The sequence below is a fragment of the Lampetra fluviatilis genome, chromosome 2 (assembly GCF_964198595.1).
Source record: "Lampetra fluviatilis chromosome 2, kcLamFluv1.1, whole genome shotgun sequence".
Lineage (NCBI taxonomy): Eukaryota > Metazoa > Chordata > Hyperoartia > Petromyzontiformes > Petromyzontidae > Lampetra > Lampetra fluviatilis.
This window is the reverse complement of record NC_136276.1, coordinates 33,255,124-33,280,475: the sequence shown is the minus strand read 5'-3', so window position 1 is coordinate 33,280,475 and position 25,352 is coordinate 33,255,124. Positions and strand designations below refer to the sequence as shown.

Here is a 25,352-nt window from a genome sequence, read left to right as displayed (position 1 = left end):
AGCCAAGGAGACCCCGCGTGGAGTAACCAAGTACACACGCTATACAAATACATCACAGGTAAACGTTGTTCATTCCACACTGCATCGATGCCCCCAACACATGTGACACTATCACATTGATGCATTTTTTTTATTCTTTATTAAAATCCACGTTTTGAAAAATATACGAAACATAGACCCACATGGAAAGATCAAATAGAGCATTACATCTAAACCCTGAATCCTGACACCAGGTGCTAGTATCAATACAACTTCCGTGGCTTTCTGATCTACTGTTTATAAACGGAACATTTAAAAAACATCTGAAGCCACACGATAAAACACGAATGTGACGTAAAAACATTGCAGCCTCAATTTTAAATTGACAGCTGATTGAAAACATTCTAAAATCTAAGTAAGCATACTTATCATCTAATGCGGATAAACCATTTGAACGAGCAAGTGATACAGTATATATTCTAATGTTCTAGAATGGCTAAAAAAAAACAACCATTATATGCTTATAACCAGATACAGTAAATCCAAAAACCCCAAATTTCAAATATGGACCCCTGGTCTCTCCACCCAAAAAAATAGCCCTTAGGTTGAATAGTTTTACCCACAGGGCAATACCAGCCTCAAGTTCTAAATGCTTTAATTCTTCTACTTAACGTTTTATACATACAGAATGTGTACCATGAGTGGACCAAATAATTTGTCTTCGTAGAGTGCAAATGCAAAATTTGACAGAAAGTGTCCTCCTATTCACTGATTGTGTGTCATACCCCCTGAATGCGATCACGACTTTGTTGTTTGCATATTTGTATTGGTTTTGTTTTCTCAGTCCCCCATGGGCCACTTTGACCAAATCCTACTGAGCATTTAACGCAGCGGAGAGTTTGTCCGCGAATTCGAAGATGGAAATCGCGCCAGAGTTGTACTTCTCCACCAACGCGCCCTTGATTTTATCCTCGGCCAGTGCTTTCGAAACGTCATAGCATTTCCCCGATTTCTTGTCGACCAACGTAGAGTAGGTGGTGCCATCTGGAAGCGTCACCTTCCTCTCCTCCCATGCACATTCGTCTGCTGAAAGCTTGAGATACTGCTCTTTGCCCAAGAGGCCTTTTTCATATGCCTCGTAGACACTCATCTCCTTGCCGACGTCAGGATCAATAATGATTTTGCGTTTCTGTACGACCGTGGACGTTTGCTTGCTCTGTCTCAGCACAAAGAGGTAAAGCCCCGTGTCGGGGTCTGTGATGCAGCGTTTCATTAAGTCCAGGTAAGTGACCTTCTCTCCAGTGTTTGGATCAAAGAAGCCCTTGGTGAATTCTTTTCCTTCAACCAAGGTTTTGTTCATCTCCTCGTCAAACAGCCCTCGGCTGTAGGCAACATTCGTTGGGAGGCGATGGCTTGCCTGCGGATCGATGATGCCACCTGTGGCGATCTGAGCCTCAAGCAGATGAATTCCGTGGTCTTTTGACACAACGCCTTTCTTCATGGCTTGGAACAGTGACAGGACGCCCCCCGAGTGGGGGTCCTTGTAACCGGTAACAGCACACTCCGCTGCGAGAAGCTGATCACGCGATTCCTTTTGGACAACACCTTTTTCGACAGCCTCGTGGACCGTGAGCTTTTCATTGCTTACAGGGTTCATAATGAACCCAGTCGCCGCCTGTGCTTCCAGTAAGGCCATGCCGCTCTCCGGCTTGAGCATTCTTCTCTGGATGGCGTTACTGACTGACACCTTCTCTTTGGTTTTCTCCAGGTAAAGCCCTGCAATGCTGCTAGTGCCTTCAAGGTACCTCTTTACCAGCCGGGTAACTTCTTGGATAGACGTTCGTCCATCGGCCAACTGATTTGCAACTTCGTCGTCTAATACCTGTGACTCGACAAGTTGTGCGACGCTAACTTGACGGCGGAAACCTCGGCACCAAAGGTTCTTCTTTGCCTCGGTCCGTTCCTTGGCTTCAATAATCTTAGTCACAATAGCAACCACATCCGCAAGTGATATTTTACCAGATTTGTAATCATCAATGAGTTTCTCTCTCGTTTCTGCGTCTATAAAATCACTGTCAAATATGTCTTTCAGAGAAACATTTTTACCGGCAAATCTTCCAAAAGTCATGTTTATTTTTTCATTATAAAGTATATCTAGGACCTGAGATTCTATGATGATGAATCTTTCCTCATTAGAACTTACGGAAGACTCCACCAAAAATGGATCATTCTCCGAGGAAGAGCCACCAGCATATTTTTCCACAGTTTCTGTCTTCTGGATGATCATTTCTTTCGATGTTTTCGAATCTTTGGGGTTAACACCATTAAACTCTTTAATAGGAAGCAAGCATAGACCTGTGTCAGGGTCGGTGATGCAGCGCCGCTTAAGATCTAAATATGTGAGGTTCTCCTGAGTGTTTGGATCAAAGAAACCTTTAGTGTCATCATTGGGGTCGGACAATATTTGGTTCATCTCCTCATCAAACAGTCCTCGGCTGTAGGCCACTTCCACTGGAAGACGATGGCTGGCCTCTGGGTCGATGATGCCGCCTGTGGCGATTTGAGCTTCCAGTAGGCGAATGCCGTGGTCTTTCAAGATGAGGCCCTTCTTCATAGCTTGGAAGAGTGAGATTGTTTCTTTAGAGTATGGATCTGTGTACCCAGTGACAGCTCGCTCTGCTGAAAGGAGTTTGTCTTTGTAATCCCATCCCACTACTTTGTGTTCCACGGCCTCATCCACTGACAGCTTCAGGTTGTTGATGGGATCAACAATGAATCCTGTAGCTGCCTGCGCTTCCAGCAAAACCAAACTGGTTCCTGGCCTCAAAAATCCTTTCTTCAAGGCATTGTATATGGACATTTTTTCCTTTGCTGCTTCAATGTAAACTCCGGCAATAGCAGTCGATCCCCCAAGGTAGTTTTGTATCGAACGCCTAACTTCTTCCTCTGATTTTAGGCCTTGCATCAACTGCTGTACCGTTTGACTGTCCAAGAGTTTTGATTTGACCAGTTCTTCTACAGACACTGGCTTTCGCAGCCCCTTAAATGAAATGCTTCTACTCTTTTCACTTTGCTTCTGTCGTTCAATTATTTCAGTAATTATGATCATTAGTTTCTCAAATGAAATTTTTCCAGATCTGAAGTCGTCTAGTAGTTGCTTTTTCGTGGCTTCATCAATGAGATCTGTTTCAAATAACTCTTTTAGTGACAGCTTCTTTCCAGAGAACTTCCCAAAGGATATTTCAAAGTATGAATTTTTAAGTTTGTTCCAAATTTCAACTTCTGTAAGTGTGGTCGTAGTGGTCGTTGTAATTGTTGTAGAAATGCTTCTACTCTTTTCACTTTGCTTTTGTCGCTCAATAATTTCAGTAATTATGATCATTAGTTTCTCAAATGAAATTTTGCCAGATCTAAAGTCGTCTAGTAGTTGCTTTTTCGTGGCTTCATCAATGAGATCTGTTTCAAATATCTCTTTTAGTGACATCTTCTTTCCAGAGAACTTCCCAAAGGATATTTCAATATATGAATTTTGAAGTTTGTTCCAAATTTCTACTTCTGTAAGTGTGGTCGTAGTGGTCGTTGTAATTGTTGTAGTTTGGGACGATGTTCCAATCTGAGCACTCTGAACAGTCTTTGATTCAACTATTTTTGGAACATCACCTGAACTGATGTTCCCAAACTTGGTTCGTTTTTCCTTCAGAGATAGCAAGCATAGACCTGTGTCAGGGTCAATGATGCAGCGCTGCTTGAGATCTAAATATGTGAGGTTCTCTTCAGTGTTTGGATCAAAAAAGCCCTTGGTGTCATCACTGGGGTCGGCCAATATTTGGTTCATTTCCTCATCAAAAAGTCCTCTGCTGTAGGCCACTTCCACTGGAAGACGGTGGCTGGCTTGCGGATCGATGATGCCCCCTGTGGCGATTTGAGCTTCCAGGAGGCGGATGCCGTGGTCTTTCAAGATGAGGCCCTTCTTCATAGCCTGGAAGAGTGAGAGTGTTTCTTTAGAGTACGGATCAGTGTACCCAGTGACAGCTCGCTCTGCTGAAAGGAGTTTGTCTTTGTAATCCCATCCCACTACTTTCTGTTCTACCGCTTCATCCACTGACAGTTTCAAGTTGTTGATGGGATCAACAATGAACCCTGTAGCTGCCTGTGCTTCTAGCAAAACCAAGCTGGTTCCTGGCCTCAAATAACCCTTCTTCAAGGCATTGTATATGGACATTTTTTCTTTGGTTGCTTCAATGTATAGGCCAGCAATAGCAGTTGATCCTTCTAGATAGTTTAGGATAGAACTTCCCACTTCATCCTGAGTTTTCTCACCATCATCCAGTTGTTGGACGGTTTTCATGTCCACAATTTTTGACTTGAACAGCTCATCCAATGTCACCTGTTTTCGTAGTCCTTTAAATTTCATGTTTTTCATTTTTTCACTCATTCTATCTGTCTCAATTATTTCAATTATCATGATGAGCAAAATCTCCTGAGAAATCTTTCCAGTTTTATAATCATTTATTAATTTCTCTTTCCTTTCTTTGTCAACCAGATCAGTCTCAAATATTTCCAGTAAAGACATTTTTCTGTTGGCAAATTTTCCACTCTTGATCGTAACCGTTGACTTTGTGAACGTGTCCAACATTTCACTTTCCTGGACAATACGTGGGACCCCACTTGATACCACTTCAGATTTCTCCATCTTAAGATTTACACCATTATTGGATTTATTTTTTCCTTGACTGTCAGTCTGCACGTTCTCACTGGTGACAATGAGTGTCTTTGTTTTTGAGTTCTTGTCTATAATTGGCAGCAAACACAGTCCAGTCTCTGGTTCGGTGATGCAGCGATTCTTGAGGTCTAAATACGTGAGGTTCTCCTGAGTGTTTGGATCAAAGAAACCTTTAGTGTCATCATTGGGGTCGGACAATATTTCGTTCATCTCCTCATCAAACAGTCCTCGGCTGTAGGCCACTTCCACTGGAAGACGATGGCTGGCCTGCGGGTCAATGATGCCACCTGTGGCGATTTGAGCTTCCAGGAGCCGGATGCCATGGTCTTTCAAGATGAGTTCCTTCTTCATGGCCTGGAACAGTGAGAGTGTTTCTTTAGAGTATGGATCTGTGTACCCAGTGACAGCTCGCTCTGCTGAAAGGAGTTTGTCTTTGTAATCCCATCCCACTACTTTCTGTTCCACTGCCTCATCCACTGACAGCTTCAGGTTGTTGATGGGATCAACAATGAATCCTGTAGCTGCCTGCGCTTCCAGCAAAATCAAACTGGTTCCTGGCCTCAAAAATCCCTTCTTCAAGGCATTGTATATGGACATTTTTTCCTTTGCTGCTTCAATGTAGATTCCGGCAATAGCAGTCGATCCGCCAAGGTAGTTTTGTATCGAACGCCTAACTTCTTCCTCTGATTTTAGGCCTTGCATCAACTGCTCTACGGTTTTACTGTCCAAGAGTTTTGATTTGACCAGTTCTTCTACAGACACTGGCTTTCGCAGCCCCTTAAATGAAATGCTTCTACTCTTTTCACTTTGCTTCTGTCGTTCAATTATTTCCGTAATTATGAACATTAGTTTCTCAAATGAAATTTTTCCAGATCTGAAGTCGTCTAGTAGTTGCTTTTTCGTGGCTTCATCAATGAGATCTGTTTCAAATAACTCTTTTAGTGACATCTTCTTTCCAGAGAACTTCCCAAAGGATATTTCAATGTATGAATTTTTAAGTTTGTTCCAAATTTCTGCTTCTGTAAGTGTGGTCGTAATGGTCGTTGTAATTGTTGTAGAAATGCTTCTACTCTTTTCACTTTGCTTCTGTCGCTCAATTATTTCAGTAATTATGATCATTAGTTTCTCAAATGAAATTTTTCCAGATCTAAAGTCGTCTAGTAGTTGCTTTTTCGTGGCTTCATCAATGAGATCTGTTTCAAATATCTCTTTTAGTGACATCTTCTTTCCAGAGAACTTCCCAAAGGATATTTCAATATATGAATTTTGAAGTTTGTTCCAAATTTCTACTTCTGTAAGTGTGGTCGTGGTGGTCGTTGTAATTGTTGTAGTTTGGGACGATGTTCCAATCTGAGCACTCTGAACAGTCTTTGATTCAACTATTTTTGGAACATCACCTGAACTGATGTTCCCAAACTTGGTTCGTTTTTCCTTCAGAGATAGCAAGCATAGACCTGTGTCAGGGTCAATGATGCAGCGCTGCTTGAGATCTAAATATGTGAGGTTCTCTTCAGTGTTTGGATCAAAAAAGCCCTTGGTGTCATCACTGGGGTCGGCCAATATTTGGTTCATTTCCTCATCAAAAAGTCCTCTGCTGTAGGCCACTTCCACTGGAAGACGGTGGCTGGCTTGCGGATCGATGATGCCCCCTGTGGCGATTTGAGCTTCCAGGAGGCGGATGCCGTGGTCTTTCAAGATGAGGCCCTTCTTCATAGCCTGGAAGAGTGAGAGTGTTTCTTTAGAGTACGGATCAGTGTACCCAGTGACAGCTCGCTCTGCTGAAAGGAGTTTGTCTTTGTAATCCCATCCCACTACTTTCTGTTCTACCGCTTCATCCACTGACAGTTTCAAGTTGTTGATGGGATCAACAATGAACCCTGTAGCTGCCTGTGCTTCTAGCAAAACCAAGCTGGTTCCTGGCCTCAAATAACCCTTCTTCAAGGCATTGTATATGGACATTTTTTCTTTGGTTGCTTCAATGTATAGGCCAGCAATAGCAGTTGATCCTTCTAGATAGTTTAGGATAGAACTTCCCACTTCATCCTGAGTTTTCTCACCATCATCCAGTTGTTGAACGGTTTTCATGTCCACAATTTTTGACTTGAACAGCTCATCCAATGTCACCTGCTTTCGTAGTCCTTTAAATTTCATGTTTTTCATTTTTTCACTCATTCTATCTGTCTCAATTATTTCAATTATCATGATGAGCAAAATCTCCTGAGAAATCTTTCCAGTTTTATAATCATTTATTAATTTCTCTTTCCTTTCTTTGTCAACCAGATCAGTCTCAAATATTTCCAGTAAAGACATTTTTCTGTTGGCAAATTTTCCACTCTTGATCGTAACCGTTGACTTTGTGAACGTGTCCAACATTTCACTTTCCTGGACAATACGTGGGACCCCACTTGATACCAATTCAGATTTCTCCATCTTAAGATCTACACCATTATTGGATTTATTTTTTCCTTGACTGTCAGTCTGCACGTTCTCACTGGTGACAATGAGTGTCTTTGTTTTTGAGTTCTTGTCTATAATTGGCAGCAAACACAGTCCAGTCTCTGGTTCGGTGATGCAGCGATTCTTGAGGTCTAAATACGTGAGGTTCTCCTGAGTGTTTGGATCAAAGAAACCTTTAGTGTCATCATTGGGGTCGGACAATATTTCGTTCATCTCCTCATCAAACAGTCCTCGGCTGTAGGCCACTTCCACTGGAAGACGATGGCTGGCCTGCGGGTCAATGATGCCACCTGTGGCGATTTGAGCTTCCAGGAGCCGGATGCCATGGTCTTTCAAGATGAGTTCCTTCTTCATGGCCTGGAACAGTGAGAGTGTTTCTTTAGAGTATGGATCTGTGTACCCAGTGACAGCTCGCTCTGCTGAAAGGAGTTTGTCTTTGTAATCCCATCCCACTACTTTCTGTTCCACTGCCTCATCCACTGACAGCTTCAGGTTGTTGATGGGATCAACAATGAATCCTGTAGCTGCCTGCGCTTCCAGCAAAATCAAACTGGTTCCTGGCCTCAAAAATCCCTTCTTCAAGGCATTGTATATGGACATTTTTTCCTTTGCTGCTTCAATGTAGATTCCGGCAATAGCAGTCGATCCGCCAAGGTAGTTTTGTATCGAACGCCTAACTTCTTCCTCTGATTTTAGGCCTTGCATCAACTGCTCTACGGTTTTACTGTCCAAGAGTTTTGATTTGACCAGTTCTTCTACAGACACTGGCTTTCGCAGCCCCTTAAATGAAATGCTTCTACTCTTTTCACTTTGCTTCTGTCGTTCAATTATTTCAGTAATTATGATCATTAGTTTCTCAAATGAAATTTTTCCAGATCTGAAGTCGTCTAGTAGTTGCTTTTTCGTGGCTTCATCAATGAGATCTGTTTCAAATAACTCTTTTAGTGACAGCTTCTTTCCAGAGAACTTCCCAAAGGATATTTCAATGTATGAATTTTTAAGTTTGTTCCAAATTTCTACTTCAGTAAGTGTGGTCGTGGTGGTCGTTGTAATTGTTGTAGAAATGCTTCCACTCTTTTCACTTTGCTTCTGTCGCTCAATTATTTCAGTAATTATGATCATTAGTTTCTCAAATGAAATTTTTCCAGATCTAAAGTCGTCTAGTAGTTGCTTTTTCGTGGCTTCATCAATGAGATCTGTTTCAAATATCTCTTTTAGTGACATCTTCTTTCCAGAGAACTTCCCAAAGGATATTTCAATATATGAATTTTGAAGTTTGTTCCAAATTTCTACTTCTGTAAGTGTGGCCGTAGTGGTCGTTGTAATTGTTGTAGTTTGGGACGATGTTCCAATCTGAGCACTCTGAACAGTCTTTGATTCAACTATTTTTGGAACATCACCTGAACTGATGTTCCCAAACTTGGTTCGTTTTTCCTTCAGAGATAGCAAGCATAGACCTGTGTCAGGGTCAATGATGCAGCGCTGCTTGAGATCTAAATATGTGAGGTTCTCTTCAGTGTTTGGATCAAAAAAGCCCTTGGTGTCATCACTGGGGTCGGCCAATATTTGGTTCATTTCCTCATCAAAAAGTCCTCTGCTGTAGGCCACTTCCACTGGAAGACGGTGGCTGGCTTGCGGATCGATGATGCCCCCTGTGGCGATTTGAGCTTCCAGGAGGCGGATGCCGTGGTCTTTCAAAATGAGGCCCTTCTTCATAGCCTGGAAGAGTGAGAGTGTTTCTTTAGAGTACGGATCAGTGTACCCAGTGACAGCTCGCTCTGCTGAAAGGAGTTTGTCTTTGTAATCCCATCCCACTACTTTCTGTTCTACCGCTTCATCCACTGACAGTTTCAAGTTGTTGATGGGATCAACAATGAACCCTGTAGCTGCCTGTGCTTCTAGCAAAACCAAGCTGGTTCCTGGCCTCAAATAACCCTTCTTCAAGGCATTGTATATGGACATTTTTTCTTTGGTTGCTTCAATGTATAGGCCAGCAATAGCAGTTGATCCTTCTAGATAGTTTAGGATAGAACTTCCCACTTCATCCTGAGTCTTCTCACCATCATCCAGTTGTTGAACGGTTTTCATGTCCACAATTTTTGACTTGAAAAGCTCATCCAATGTCACCTGCTTTCGTAGTCCTTTAAATTTCATGTTTTTCATTTTTTCACTCATTCTATCTGTCTCAATTATTTCAATTATCATGATGAGCAAAATCTCCTGAGAAATCTTTCCAGTTTTATAATCATTTATTAATTTCTCTTTCCTTTCTTTGTCAACCAGATCAGTCTCAAATATTTCCAGTAAAGACATTTTTCTGTTGGCATATTTTCCACTCTTGATCGTAACCGTTGACTTTGTGAACGTGTCTAACATTTCACTTTCCTGGACAATACGTGGGACCCCACTTGATACCAATTCAGATTTCTCCATCTTAAGATCTACACCATTATTGGATTTATTTTTTCCTTGACTGTCAGTCTGCACGTTCTCACTGGTGACAATGAGTGTCTTTGTTTTTGAGTTCTTGTCTATAATTGGCAGCAAACACAGTCCAGTCTCTGGTTCGGTGATGCAGCGATTCTTGAGGTCTAAATACGTGAGGTTCTCCTGAGTGTTTGGATCAAAGAAACCTTTAGTGTCATCATTGGGGTCGGACAATGTTTCGTTCATCTCCTCATCAAACAGTCCTCGGCTGTAGGCCACTTCCACTGGAAGACGATGGCTGGCCTGCGGGTCAATGATGCCACCTGTGGCGATTTGAGCTTCCAGGAGCCGGATGCCATGGTCTTTCAAGATGAGTTCCTTCTTCATGGCCTGGAACAGTGAGAGTGTTTCTTTAGAGTATGGATCTGTGTACCCAGTGACAGCTCGCTCTGCTGAAAGGAGTTTGTCTTTGTAATCCCATCCCACTACTTTCTGTTCCACTGCCTCATCCACTGACAGCTTCAGGTTGTTGATGGGATCAACAATGAATCCTGTAGCTGCCTGCGCTTCCAGCAAAATCAAACTGGTTCCTGGCCTCAAAAATCCCTTCTTCAAGGCATTGTATATGGACATTTTTTCCTTTGCTGCTTCAATGTAGATTCCGGCAATAGCAGTCGATCCGCCAAGGTAGTTTTGTATCGAAAGCCTAACTTCTTCCTCTGATTTTAGGCCTTGCATCAACTGCTCTACGGTTTTACTGTCCAAGAGTTTTGATTTGACCAGTTCTTCTACAGACACTGGCTTTCGCAGCCCCTTAAATGAAATGCTTCTACTCTTTTCACTTTGCTTCTGTCGTTCAATTATTTCCGTAATTATGAACATTAGTTTCTCAAATGAAATTTTTCCAGATCTGAAGTCGTCTAGTAGTTGCTTTTTCGTGGCTTCATCAATGAGATCTGTTTCAAATAACTCTTTTAGTGACAGCTTCTTTCCAGAGAACTTCCCAAAGGATATTTCAATATATGAATTTTGAAGTTTGTTCCAAATTTCTACTTCTGTAAGTGTGGTCGTAGTGGTCGTTGTAATTGTTGTAGAAATGCTTCTACTCATTTCACTTTGCTTCTGTCGCTCAATAATTTCAGTAATTATGATCATTAGTTTCTCAAATGCAATTTTTCCAGATCTAAAGTCGTCTAGTAGTTGCTTTTTCGTGGCTTCATCAATGAGATCTGTTTCAAATATCTCTTTTAGTGACATCTTCTTTCCAGAGAACTTCCCAAAGGATATTTCAATATATGAATTTTGAAGTTTGTTCCAAATTTCTACTTCTGTAAGTGTGGTCGTTGTGGTCGTTGTAATTGTTGTAGTTTGGGACGATGTTCCAATCTGAGCACTCTGAACAGTCTTTGATTCAACTATTTTTGGAACATCACCTGAACTGATGTTCCCAAACTTGGTTCGTTTTTCCTTCAGAGATAGCAAGCATAGACCTGTGTCAGGGTCAATGATGCAGCGCTGCTTGAGATCTAAATATGTGAGGTTCTCTTCAGTGTTTGGATCAAAAAAGCCCTTGGTGTCATCACTGGGGTCGGCCAATATTTGGTTCATTTCCTCATCAAACAGTCCTCTGCTGTAGGCCACTTCCACTGGAAGACGATGGCTGGCTTGCGGATCGATGATGCCCCCTGTGGCGATTTGAGCTTCTAGGAGGCGGATGCCGTGGTCTTTCAAGATGAGGCCCTTCTTCATAGCCTGGAAGAGTGAGAGTGTTTCTTTAGAGTACGGATCAGTGTACCCAGTGACAGCTCGCTCTGCTGAAAGGAGTTTGTCTTTGTAATCCCATCCCACTACTTTCTGTTCTACCGCTTCATCCACTGACAGTTTCAAGTTGTTGATGGGATCAACAATGAACCCTGTAGCTGCCTGTGCTTCTAGTAAAACCAAGCTGGTTCCTGGCCTCAAATAACCCTTCTTCAAGGCATTGTATATGGACATTTTTTCTTTGGTTGCTTCAATGTATAGGCCAGCAATAGCAGTTGATCCTTCTAGATAGTTTAGGATAGAACTTCCCACTTCATCCTGAGTTTTCTCACCATCATCCAGTTGTTGGACGGTTTTCATGTCCACAATTTTTGACTTGAACAGCTCATCCAATGTCACCTGCTTTCGTAGTCCTTTAAATTTCATGTTTTTCATTTTTTCACTCATTCTATCTGTCTCAATTATTTCAATTATCATGATGAGCAAAATCTCCTGAGAAATCTTTCCAGTTTTATAATCATTTATTAATTTCTCTTTCCTTTCTTTATCAACCAGATCAGTCTCAAATATTTCCAGTAAAGACATTTTTCTGTTGGCAAATTTTCCACTCTTGATCGTAACCGTTGACTTTGTGAACGTGTCCAACATTTCACTTTCCTGGACAATACGTGGGACCCCACTTGAAACCACCTCAGATTTCTCCATCTTAAGATCTACACCATTATTGGATTTATTTTTTCCTTGACTATCAGTCTGCACGTTTTCACTGGTGACAATGAGTGTCTTTGTTTTTGAGTTCTTGTCTTTAATTGGCAGCAAACACAGTCCAGTCTCTGGTTCGGTGATGCAGCGATTCTTGAGGTCTAAATACGTGAGGTTCTCCTGAGTGTTTGGATCAAAGAAACCTTTAGTGTCATCATTGGGGTCGGACAATATTTGGTTCATCTCCTCATCAAACAGTCCTCGGCTGTAGGCCACTTCCACTGGAAGACGATGGCTGGCCTGCGGGTCAATGATGCCACCTGTGGCGATTTGAGCTTCCAGGAGCCGGATCCCATGGTCTTTTAAGATGAGTTCCTTTTTCATGGCTTGGAAGAGTGAGATTGTTTCTTTAGAGTACGGATCAGTGTACCCAGTGACAGCTCGCTCTGCTGAAAGGAGTTTGTCTTTGTAATCCCATCCCACTACATTCTGTTCCACTGCCTCATCCACTGACAGTTTAAAGTTGTTGATGGGATCAACAATGAACCCTGTAGCTGCCTGCGCTTCGAGCAAAACCAAGCTGGTTCCTGGCCTCAAATAACCCTTCTTCAAGGCATTGTATATGGACATTTTTTCTTTGGTTGCTTCAATGTACACTCCAGCAATAGCCGTCGATCCGCCAAGATAGGTTTGTATTGACCGCCTAACTTCTTCCTCTGATTTTAAGCCTTGCATCAACTGGTCTACCGTTTTACTGTCCAAGAGTTTTGATTTGACTAGTTCTTCTAGAGACACTGGCTTCCGCAGCCCCTTAAATGAAATGTTTCTACCCTTTTCACTTTGCTTCTGTCGCTCAATTATTTCAGTAATTATGATCATTAGTTTCTCAAATGAAATTTTGCCAGATCTGAAGTCGTCTAGTAGTTGCTTTTTCGTGGCTTCATCAATGAGATCTGTTTCAAATATCTCTTTTAGTGACAGCTTCTTTCCAGAGAACTTCCCAAAGGATATTTCAATATATGAATTTTGAAGTTTGTTCCAAATTTCTGCTTCTGTAAGTGTGGTCGTAGTGGTCGTTGTAATTGTTGTAGAAATGCTTCTACTCTTTTCACTTTGCTTCTGTCGCTCAATTATTTCAGTAATTGTGATCATTAGTTTCTCAAATGAAATTTTGCCAGATCTGAAGTTGTCTAGTAGTTGCCTTTTCGTGACTTCATCAATGAGATCTGTTTCAAATAACTCTTTAATTGACAACCTCTTTCCAGAAAACTTCCCAAAGGTTATGTCAATATATGCATTTTGAAGTTTTTTCCAAACTTCCTCTTCTGTTAACGTGATTGTAGTTATTTTTATCGTTGTGGTATGGGAAGAAGTTTCGATCTGGGCACTTTGAACAATGTTTGATTGGATTAGTTTCAGACCATCACCTGAACTGACAATCCCAAACTTGTTACCTTTTTCCTTCAAAGGTAGCAAGCATAAACCTGTGTCAGGGTCAGTGATGCAACGTTGCATCAATTCTAAATAAGTGAGGTTCTCTTCAGTGTTTGGATCAAAAAAGCCCTTGGTGTCGTCACTGGGGTCAGCCAATATTTGGTTCATCTCCTCATCAAACAGTCCTCGGCTGTAGGCCACTTCCACTGGAAGACGATGGCTGGCCTGTGGGTCGATGATTCCACCTGTGGCGATTTGAGCTTCCAAGAGGCGGATTCCATGGCTCTTAAGTATTAGATCTTTATCCATCGCTTGGAACAGGGAAATAGTTTTCTTAGTAACCGGGTCCGTGTATCCTGTCACCGCACGCTCTGCAGACAAAAGCTTATCCTTAAAATCGTACCCTACGAGCCCCTTGTCCACGGCATCCTCCACAGACATCTTGAGGTCATTCACTGGGTCTATCAAGAAGCCAGTGGCAGCTTGTGCCTCCAAGAGTTCCAGAGTGGTCCCTGGGCGTAACATTCTTTTCACCATGGCTTTGTAAAGTGGAATCTTTTCTTGGGTTTTTTCGATGTACAGCCCAGCAATGCTCTTAGAACTTCCTAAGTAGCGGTCGATGGTTTTGGTGATTTCAGAAACGGATTTTGAGCCTTCAACAACCTCGTTCGCTGTTTTGTCGTCCACAATGTGCGAGTCGACAAGAAGCTTGAGAGACACCTCTCGCCTAAGGCCTCTGAACTTGACATTTTCTCTCTGCTTCATCTGCACGTTCGTCAAGACGGCTTGAGACATCTTATCGAGTGTCAGCTTTCCCAGCCGGAATTCCTCAATGAGTTTGCGTCTGTCGTCTTCACTGAAATATTCCGAGTGGAGCAGATCCCACAGGGACTTGGGTTCCGCTTTGGAACCCACGTTCTGTTTTGTGTTCTTTAAAATAACTTCAATTTCTGACAAGCTGAGTCCTTTGGTACTTGCACTTTTTGCAGCCTCTTCCTCTTTGATTTTCTGCAAATACATCACAAAACACATTATTAACCTGTTTGCTTGCCATACTAAGTACCTCGTTCAGCTGACTCCACTGTCTCGCTCTCGGTGTGAAAACACCTTTTGGAGATGACCCAATACTAATTAACCCTGGTGAACTATTATTTACTACTATTTTATTTACCAGATGAAGCCCACTGAGTTGGCGACATATTTTAGCTTAATGGAGTGGCTTATCACGTAGAAATTTATGGCAACCAAATGATCTAAACGCACGTTTCTAAATGTGGAGGGAAAAACCGGGGACCGAACCCACGACCTTCTGTATACCAGGTGAGGGAGATAACATCTCGCCACCGCGGCACATTCTGACTTTCAAGGAGTGGAAGTTACAAAAGTTACATGTTTTTTAACAGGACCCTGCGGGGTGGGCTGGTAGGAACGAATAACCAAAGAATATAAACATAATGTATTATTACACTTGTTAAGCCAGGAAAGCCCCACTGAGTCAAAAGGTTTTTGTAGGGTCCTGCCAAGTGTTTGCAGTAGGGGTCGATGTTGATACACGGACGGACGGACGGACGGACGATATAATCTATTGGTGGTCTGGTCCACTTCGTTCCTACCAGTATTATCCATGTGCTGTATACAGGGTTATCCATTTATACATTCCCCACTTATTGTTTCATGATCCTCTTACTCTCTTCCCAACAGGTGATTGAATAGTGTGAAAGCAACAGCTCTATATGTTACAGGGGAACAGAGCAGTTATATGACGGCATGGATGAAGATTCACAGATCGGTGGTTTACACAAGTCTCACAAATAAAAAATAGCAATAACTTTGACGTACGTGTAATGAAATGATGTAAGCAAACCGGGCTGATGAGGTTAGACAAAGTGGATCGGGAAAGTATCAAAGGATCGAATAAGTGGACGTCATGCAGAGGATTTGAATACAATTTTAGTTTTTGTAAACTATTAACTATTTTTATTTTAACAAGTCAAGCCCACTGAGCTATACAGCTCTTTTTCAGAAGTGACTTGGCCGCAAATCATAGCTCAACAAAGTGGGTTTATCATCGTGTGGATATTTATAGCAGCCAAATACTCTAAACCAGTGGTTCTTAACTTGTACTGTAGCCTAGACCCCTTTGGTTCTCAATTGTAAAAAAAATAAACGTATAATGTTAATAAATACGTAGGTTTTAGGAAACAAAGCTGTGGCACTTATGTGCCCATGATTCATTTGTGTTTTCGATTATTTACCTTCTCAAAAATTCTGGTTTGTCTCGCACTCCCAGAAAGGGCATCTCGCACCCTCAGGGGATTCGTGCACCCAATTTAAGAACCACTGTTCTAAACGCATATTGATTCTAAATGTGGAGGGGAAAAACTGGAAGACCCGGATAAAAATCCACTTGACCACAGAGAAAGACACGCAAACTACGAATATGCAGGCGTCAAGAGTTGGGATCAAACCTACGACCTCCTGTGTACCAGGCGAGGTAGTGAACATCTCCTAGCCACTGTGATGATGATGAGAGAGAGAGACGCAGACTCCAAATATACAGCAGGCGTCAGGGTCGGGATCGAACCCACGACCTCCTGTATACCAGGCGAGGTAGTTAACATCTCACCACCGCGTTGCCCCGCATCACCAGTATTTTAGTGGGTCATCTATATTAATGGATTACCCCATATTTCCCACTGCAGCTATCTGTTATGAGATACACTTTATAAATCACAGCCAGAGGGTGACAGGTTGCATACCTTCTGGAAGCCTGTGTAGAGCAAGGAGACGTAAGTCATAATTGACTTCGAATCCGGCGTTGGGACATCGACATCTAAAACATGCAAGATAGCTCTGAATTAGAACTGAAAATTAATTTAAAAAAACACCAGTCACTTATACGATGCAGAATAATTTACGTCATACGAAAAGAGACAACATCTTGTCGGCTGTATAAACGTCACGGGTTTTCTTTGTTATTCATTACCATCTATCTTACTCATTATCACATCACCGTCAGTTGTAATGTTTCACCCATGGTCCACTCTGGAACACCTGGAGGCCTTCCTAAGTTGTCAGAGACAATCGATCCATCTCCTGCACATGAATCGATGTGATTGCTCCATTTCCATGGTGGTCATCCTCTCGGGAACATTTCCTCCTTTGGCTACCGCTCCGTCAGCAGTCCTGTCATTGGCCATCATCCCTTCGAGCGATGGGTCCTGCCCAAGCGCACTTACTACTTTTCTTCGCTGTCAATATGTCTTTAAATTGCATTTATGTGCTCCTCTTTTTTACTCGAAGTCTATTCCCACCGTAGATCTTTTGTTTCTTTGCACGCTGTTCAGATTTTGATCTACGGTGTTGGTCAGAGTCCATGTTTCTGATCCCATGTCACAGCAGGTAACATTCACGAATTCATAGTTTTCTACTTGAGGCATATGAGTATATATATATGTTGCTGGCGAATTTTTCCAAAATTCTTTCGCCAGCCTCGTGACTTCATACATTTTGAAGCGGTCAGCAAATTTCAGTATGTAGACATATTCTGTTGTGTTCGGTTGTGTTCCTTCAAAGAGTTCCTCTTTTCAACAAACCTGTTGCTCGTGAATTATTACTAATTTCTCTCGTTTTCCTGCAGATGATTTTCATCGGTTGTTAAAACTAACTGTTACTGTAAATAGTGAGTTGATTAATCCTCCACACGTTCAATGACACCACAATGAGATAGATTAAAGTGCATTCGATGACGGAGCAGTCAAATGTGAGATGATTCATCTTCTTTCCATTTACCTTCATATTTTTCTTTCTCCAATCTAATTTTCATAAAATAGATATTGTATAGTTGGTATGCATAGCAATTGCATCTTTTGTATCGTGATACTGTGAACACGTACTGTGTTTTATACTTGAGTTAAATTAAGGGCAATGCCTTTATTCCATTGTGCGTTTAACCTTAAGCACTGATACTGTCCACGCCACATGCTAAGTTGATGCACACTACCTGCCTGGGAGGGAGATGGTAGCCTTCATGCGGTCCATCTGTTAAGAGTGACCTATTGTCTACCTAACTAATACCATCACCGTGGCCACGGGATCTAGGTATCATCATCATCATCATCGATCTTCAGTTACGTGTAAAAGACCTGCCTGGCATGGACATGTGTGAGCATGTGTGTGAACATGCATTGCCAGTAGCGTAGCATGGTTCATGTGGGCGCAGATCTACGTCCCTGCCAGATGTCTTTAGACCCAGAACTACTTTGTAGACCTCCTTGGCCAGTACCAAAATATAATAATAGGGGTTTTCCCCTTTTTTTTATGGCAACAAAACTGCATATATTATCAGAGTGTGTGTTTTGTTTGCATTTTGACCACAAGTATTGTGGTTAATGCACACATGATTCCTTGTAAAAAGGTTTCAGTTTTGTTGCCATAAAAAAGGGGAAAACCCCTATTATTATACTTTGTAGTTCCCCGCTTCCGATGCATGACTTTTGATTGGCGTTCCTTCAGCTGTCTGGCTGCATCGTAATGGAACGATCTACGCGTAAACATCAGAGGAGCAGATACTTTTCATAAATATATATGAAACACCTCTTTCGGGCATCTGTAATTTGGTACAAATACACGAGGAAAGCTGGGTATCCGCTTCTAATGTGTGTTTCTTAAATTGTATTACCCCGGTTTTCATGATGAAGCATCGATAGTATTTGGTGATGCTCCATTGGCAGCGGAGCACAAAGCACAATGAACAAAACAATAATTCAACACATTCGTCAATAACACAGCGGCCGAACCAGGAACCCTGTATAATTGGCGATGTTTCGGGCAATGTCCCTTCCTCATAGCAAGCAGGACCATTGCCTGAAAACTCAATGTGTTGAGTATTCTAGTTTGTTAATGATATACATAAAGACATATATGTATAGGTGTTTTTATGGAATATTGCCTGCGATACATTGCTCTGTTACTTTGAAACGAAATGTCTTACGTTTTGTATATTCTACATATTGGGCATTCATGTCAATCGAATTTCATCTAAAGCATGCCGATGCACCTTTATTGATGTGCAGTGCGCTGTATGAATAAAGATCGATTGCTTGACCGGTGGCTAAGTAATTAAATAGGGACCCCTCCTGTCTGATTCGCCACCCTCCCCATGGCCCGGCTCGTGGGGCCCCTCCAGCTCGCGCTCCCCGGCGCAGTCGCACCGCCTGCGCGACTCGAGAGAGAACCACACTGGTACCGCCGCCGCCGCCGTGTTTAGATGCCATGCGCTTACCTTCCACGTCGAGGATTCTGGGTACGCCCAAGTGCTGCTCTGCCTGGGAGAAGGCGAACTCCAGCCTCTCGTGAACGTTCCTCCGAGACAGCTGATCGAGGTCCACGGCCTTTGGCCTGAGAACGAAACACGAAGGTCGAATGCCGCGTTTCCACGGCCACTGGGTGCTGAGCCGAGCCACGGCCAGGCCATTGTTAGGCATGGCCCCGCACGGAACCCGTTTCCTGGACCCAACGCTTCAAGAGCCACGTGGGCCCCCAAGTCCTTGGTCCCATCAGCCCCTCCAAGAACAAAAAAAGATGATCCCAATCTCTTTGTCAACCTACTGCTGGAGTCCTTCCGATGCTGTTTTGGCCATGGCGGGGATGTTGACAATAACTTCCCACATTAAACAGTCAGTTTCACTCACTAGTTTCCGCTCATCTTCTTGGTTCTTTCGGTAAAGTCACGTAGAAGGGAAGTAATAAAATAATAAAAATAAAACATAATAAAACAGAGACTCTGTCGCCTCGACGGACCTGGTTTTCACCTGAGGACGGCTGCTTGCGTTGTGGCCGAAACGTCGTGAGAATAATTTTATTATGTTTTATTTTTATTATTTTATTACTTCCCTTCTACGTGACTTTACCGAAAGAACCAAGAAGATGAATCCCTGCAGTCATGAAAGCTTTAAATCAAAATTTAGTTTCCGCTCCTCACTCAAAACTCACTTATTTTCCCTAGCTCCTCCCACGACCCCTTTAATCTCCCCCTCATAACCACCCCCGTTACTGTTCCCTCTTCATATTCTCATTATACAGCTCTCACTCATTCTCAATTCATTCAATCCGTTTATCACTGAGTTCACGCATCGTCACAGATTCACAGATTCGCCCCCATTGCTTCCACTCATCTATTTCATTCACCTCATCTCCGCTGTGGCATTTATATGCGCCGTCGTTAATTATTTGTAAAGCGCCTTAGTTAAGACGCTAAATAAATTACTTTAAGGTAATATAATACTGGTTAGTGTGCGTTGACAAAGGGTGAGCCCAGGACCGGATGCAGATATCACACGCCACCGAAATTAGCCATGGCTAAGAATCAAACTCAGGTTACTGGGTTCACAGTAGGTTAGTTAAAGGGGTGTGCTAGGCCAAGTACTCCAATCTAAAACATTTTTTTTACACTTTTTTGGTAAAAAAAACATAACACGGAAGTTGACCTAAGTAGGAGACGCCAATGATCATGAATCTCTCTCTTCCATGTTGACCCCGTGATGTCACCACTGGTTTTTCAGGGCGACCCAGGTAAGCAGTTCCTTTAAGGAAGTGAACCATCATGTGGCCGAGTTTGGACTGGCTTGGCCAGGTTAGGCTACTGTGGGATGCCAGGCTGAGCACATTGGCCCGGTTCATGAACTGAGCCGGTCTGCTTCGCATTGAGTGTGAGAACGTAGCAAATGTGGCTTCCACACCAAACTGATCATGGGTTTGAACTCATTGTCGGTTTACAGTCACTGGCGTAAAAATGCCACAATTCATTGCCTGAGTCAACTTAACAATTGTGTAATTTAATTATAAACGAGGCAATTTATCACTATCGGACAGCCACTGTTGCTTTCTACAATGGAGAATTCGTTTTATTGACCCCCCCCCACATTGCTATAATGGGCTGAGTTGACTCAAGCCCAGACTTTGATCACGCATTGTTCATATTTAAGGCCATGTGCTCCAACCTTTGCGTATATTTTCGATAGAAAGGCCAAGCAATGTGTAATTTTCCATTCAATGGAGCAATTTCATGAATTACTGTACTCTATAAAAAAAAGTTAACCCATTACCTCCACAGGAATTATGCTCGCGACGTTTAAGAAACTAATGTTTTAATTTGTCATAATGCCGTCATCTTTTGAAGCATCATCAGCATGACCTCATCAGCATGATCGTCGCGAACATCGGAGTAAAGTCCATTGCTGAATCCCCTGTAATCCGTTATCACATCGGTCGCTGTGCCAAGCAAAAATCACAGCAGACATCATCACGAGGCTGGGCGCTGCAATTCCCCCCAACAACCACAGCCTCGCGGCAATCTTCAGAAAAAATTACGAGTTTGTTTCCCAGTCATGGCCGAGTTCAGTGCCGAGTGATATCCGGACCAGTTCCTGCCCCACTCCCCCTCCACGCAGTCCTTCCATAACCGGCACTCCACCACGGCAACAGAGGCCAGTGCAGCATAATCTATATATATATTTTTTAAAATAACAATATTTTATTTATTTGACAAAGTAAGGGCCACTGGGCTATACAGCTCTTTTTTAGAAGTGACCTGGCCACAAATGTCACGTGGAAATTTATAGCAGCCAAATACTCAAAACGCGTGACATCGATTCCAAATATGGAGGGAAAAACCGGAGGATCCGGGAAAAATGCAGGTGGCCACGGGGAAAACATACAAACTGCAAATATACAGCAGGCGTCAGGGTCGGGTTCGAACCCATGACCTCCTGTATACCAGGCGAGGTAGTTAACATCTCGCCACCATGGCCCCAAGAAAAATTATTGGAGCAGACATCTATTAAGACTGGCACATCAGTGCTGACGTTCACACACCACACTGCGGTTTACATTTAAGGTTGAGTCAACCTAGGGGATGCCAAGAATCGGTTCGGATATTCGCCACTTACGTTAGCCGTGGTCGGGTATTTAACTCAGTTTTCCTCGTTCGTAGCGCAATGCACGAACCACTGCTAGCACGAGACAACCCCGACCACAAACACGCCACTTCACGATCGCTACAACAAACAAACGACATTACCAATGCACCACCAGGACGACAAATACCACTGCCACAAACACGAGAAATTCACTGTCACTAGAATCTGCGTGTGTGGCATGCATGCCCTGCGTGTGCAACGTGCATGCTCTAGGGACGCAACGTTCATGCCCTGTGGGCATAGCGTGCATGCCCCGAGAGCACAGTGTGTATGCCCCGGGGGCATAGCGTGCGTGCCCCGAGGGCATAGCGTGCATGTGCTGGGGGTATAGCGTACATGCCCCGAGGGCATAGCATGCATGTGCTGTGGGCATAGCGTGCATGCCCCGGGTGCACAGTGTGTATGCCCTGGGGGCATAGCGTGCATGCCCCGAGGGCATAGCGTGCATGTGCTGTGGGTGTAGCGTGCATGCCCCGAGGGCATAGCGTGCATGTGCTGTAGGCATAGCGTGCATGCCCCGGGTGCACAGTGTGTATGCCCTGGGGGTATAGCGTGCATGCCCCGAGGGCATAGCATGCATGCCCCGGGGGCGCAGCGCGTGTGTGCCCTGTGTGTTGCCCGCGCGGTCACTCACAGGTGCGAGCGCAGGAGGGCGCAGAACACGCGTCCGTCGCGCCACGAGCTCGTGAAGTCGTTGCACACGAGCCCCGGGGTGCCCGCGATGGCGCCGCGCACCCACAGCAGCAGTTTGTCTTCGGCACGGAGCGCCGTGTGCTCCTCGCCCACACTCACGTCCGGCACCTGCGTGGCGCCGCACACAAAGATGCCCCGACCAGTGCCGGATTAGCCTAGCAGCAAAAGTAGCTACATATGTTGTAGTAGCTACGGGCCCCGCACTGTCAAGGGCACCGCGCTAAATGCTTTCAAGCTATCAATTCCGGTTCAGTGATTCTGCACTTGCTCTATTACTAGAGTACTATACTGCCTTCAACTTTTATGAACGACTGGGCGTTTAAGGTTAGCGATTTGTCGTATTATCTGGCTTCATGGTAAATGAAAAAATACAATTACTTTACAATTAATATTTACGTGTTTTTATTTTATTTAGAGCCCCTTTATAGCATATGCTACAGGCCCCGCACTAGCTTGATCTGGCACTGCCCCCGACCCCCGTCTTAATGGACTGTTGGGGCAGATGGTTGTCAGCGAGTAGCAAACTTGTGAAGGCCCGCGCGACACATGCGAGCGGGTGGGTGGTCATTAATAAGATCGGGCGCCTACACCTCCCCAGTGGCGACGTTGACGCACCACACCGGTCGTCATTTGAGGCTGCGTCGACCTCGTGGAGGCGCAGGACCGGTTCAGATGTTCATCACCGGCACTGGCCGTGAGCGGTAATCTAACTCGAATCGGTGGGTTCATAGGGCAGCGCGCTCACCGCTACACTACCGCTCCCCAATGCGCACGCACAAACAAACGCTCACCAACCCAGCCTCACCCATTCCTGCTCATCTCAAACCCGCCACCCACCAGCCCTCAACCGCTCGCACAGTCTCACCGCTCGTCTCAAACTCACCGACAAAGCCTCACAGGCTCAGCCCGGGACAGGGCTAGCCACTACTCATCTCAAAACCTTACCGCCGGCTCTCCCCAGCCCCACGCCGCTCAACTCAGCCTCACCGCTCTCACAGCCTCAACGTCGACGAGTGACAGCGACACCAAGCCCAACCTTTGATCGACACGAACTCTTTCACCAACACCCCCCCCCCACACCCCCAAATAACCCGTGTTGGCTCGGTGCCGTTCACTCATTAACCTCGTTTGTTAGCTTTTACACAGATTCCCTTTATTGCCGCCACAATCTACAGCCAAAGAAAACCGCTTCGTCGATTGCGTCGCCGACTGAGCACACTGCCGGCCGCCGCCGCCGCCGCTTCCGTGGCCCGGTGGGACCGGCCGGCGAAGCCCCCTCGGACGGACCAGGCGTCAACGTGCGTTTGTCTCAAGGGCACCGAGGCGTCAGCGATTGCGTCTCAATAGACGCCGACAAGGGGCGAGCGCAGCCACGCGAGCGATCTCGCAGGCTCGCCACCACCGCCACCACCACCACCACGCGGGCCCTTGCTGTGTGAGCGCGTGTGCCACATGTGGGAAGCTAAGCAGGATTTTTTTTTGGGAGCCTGGATAGTGCCTGGATAGGGCTTGGGTGGGTGGCCGCCATATACACAAACGGGTTGTCCCCGGCCGCTGTGGGGCTGGCTACGTGGTGGGCAGCAGAGGACGATTGCGGCGACATCAACTGTGGCACCGTACCGTACTTACACGCTCCGCTGTCTTCACCAACTGTGGCTCAGCAGGCTGGTGAAGGGCAGTCGAATAATATACCCTGTCCGGGATGAGGGGAGGCCCTCATCCAGCAGTGGATTGGTAAAGGTATGTGAGCTCGCTCAGGCATCTCAAATTGACGTTAATTCCCGGACAAGATCGGGCGACGTTCGGCTGTCACTGAGAGCCCTTTTAATACTTTCCCAAATGAGAAAAGGGAGAGGTTGGGGCATGAGTGCCAGGGAGATTAAAGATGAGCTAAGTGAGAGTGAAATGCTTACCTCCACACGGAGGTGGTCATGGAGCACTGCAGACGCTGTGTCTGTGTGTGTGGATGTAAATGCGATGTGTGGATGTAAATGCCATCCAGCCTTCATGGCCGTGGTGGTGAAATGTTATCTCCCTTGCCTAGTACGCAGGAGGCCGTGGGTTTGTTTCCGACCCTGACGCCTGTATATATAGAGTTTGCATATTCTCCCCGTGGTCGTGTGGATTTTTCTCCGGGACCCCTGGATTTTCTTACATGCGTTTCGATTATTTGGCTGCTATAAACTTCCACGTGATAAGCCACTTCGTTGAGCTATCATTTGCAGCGAGATCGCTTCTAAAAGAGCTGTTTAGCTCAGTGGACCTTGCCTGGTAAAAAAAATAGTTTCGTTTTTATTTTACTCGCTAACAGCACTTCTCTCCCAAACGTCTGTCAAAGCTACACGGGGACATCTCCGTCTGTTGAAAATGATATGTTTGGCCAGAAGCCAATAAACCCCAGACATGTCTAACTGTTTTCTTTTTACCCCACAAAATTGAAAGGGGGAAGAATAAAGATGCCATTCTCTTTAGGTTTGTTTGCCGACATCTGCTTGCCACACCCAGGCCCAGCTTCAACACCGCATCAATGCTATGACAGCCGCGGCACAAATGGACAAAATTACCTGGCTGGGGATGGGTGGAAAGAAATAAAAACCCCGAAGAGATTTTTTTTTTTTACAAAACCGCAAAAAACTGGCCACCCTGGGATGGGCTTCCACGCCTCCTTTGCTGCGACATTTCACTGGGTTGACAGAATGAACCTTCCCACACTGACGCACTCTCTCCCCGCCTTCACCATCACAGGTTCCTTCAAGAGTGTGTTCTGTGTGTGTGTGTAAGATCTACCCGAGTTCGATTGCCGCTCACGGCCAGCACAGCTGAGATTTTTCTTCTGGGCCTCTCCTAGGTCGACTCAGACTAAATTGAGAGTACACGGTGCGGTCTGTAAACGTCACCACTAGGGAGATGAAGGCGGCCAGGCGTGGTGCTGGACACCCAGCCGCCCCCCGTGTGTCGTGCCGGGCTGCATCGGTGCTCGTGAACAGCACTTGCCCCAAGAGTCTGTTAAGGCTATAGGGGTGGAGGGATCTTTGCCTCTGTCCTATAATAACATACATAGCGACGGGGTGGAACCGTGGCGCGGTGGTTAGCTCACGGCGCTGTGAAGCCGGCGATCCGAGTTTGCTTCCCAGTTATGGCCGAGTTCAGTGTCAGTTCCTGCCCCACTCCCCCTCCAAGCAGTCCTTCCATAACCG

At 44.6% G+C, this 25,352-nt stretch overlaps 1 protein-coding gene across 1 annotated transcript; it reads right to left on the bottom strand.

Annotated features, from left to right (window-relative positions):
• Positions 1 to 225: 225 nt before the first annotated feature.
• LOC144947026 (epiplakin-like) lies at positions 226 to 24,088 on the bottom strand. The gene is made up of 6 exons (XM_078876169.1): positions 24,069 to 24,088; positions 23,373 to 23,463; positions 22,097 to 22,263; positions 18,768 to 18,883; positions 16,243 to 16,316; positions 226 to 14,491 (listed from the first exon to the last, which is right to left on the bottom strand). Exons 1-6 carry the CDS (start codon positions 24,086 to 24,088, stop codon positions 851 to 853), a joined length of 14,109 nt encoding a protein of 4,702 aa, XP_078732295.1. The 3' UTR covers positions 226 to 850.
• Between the last annotated feature and the right edge of the window lie 1,264 nt (positions 24,089 to 25,352).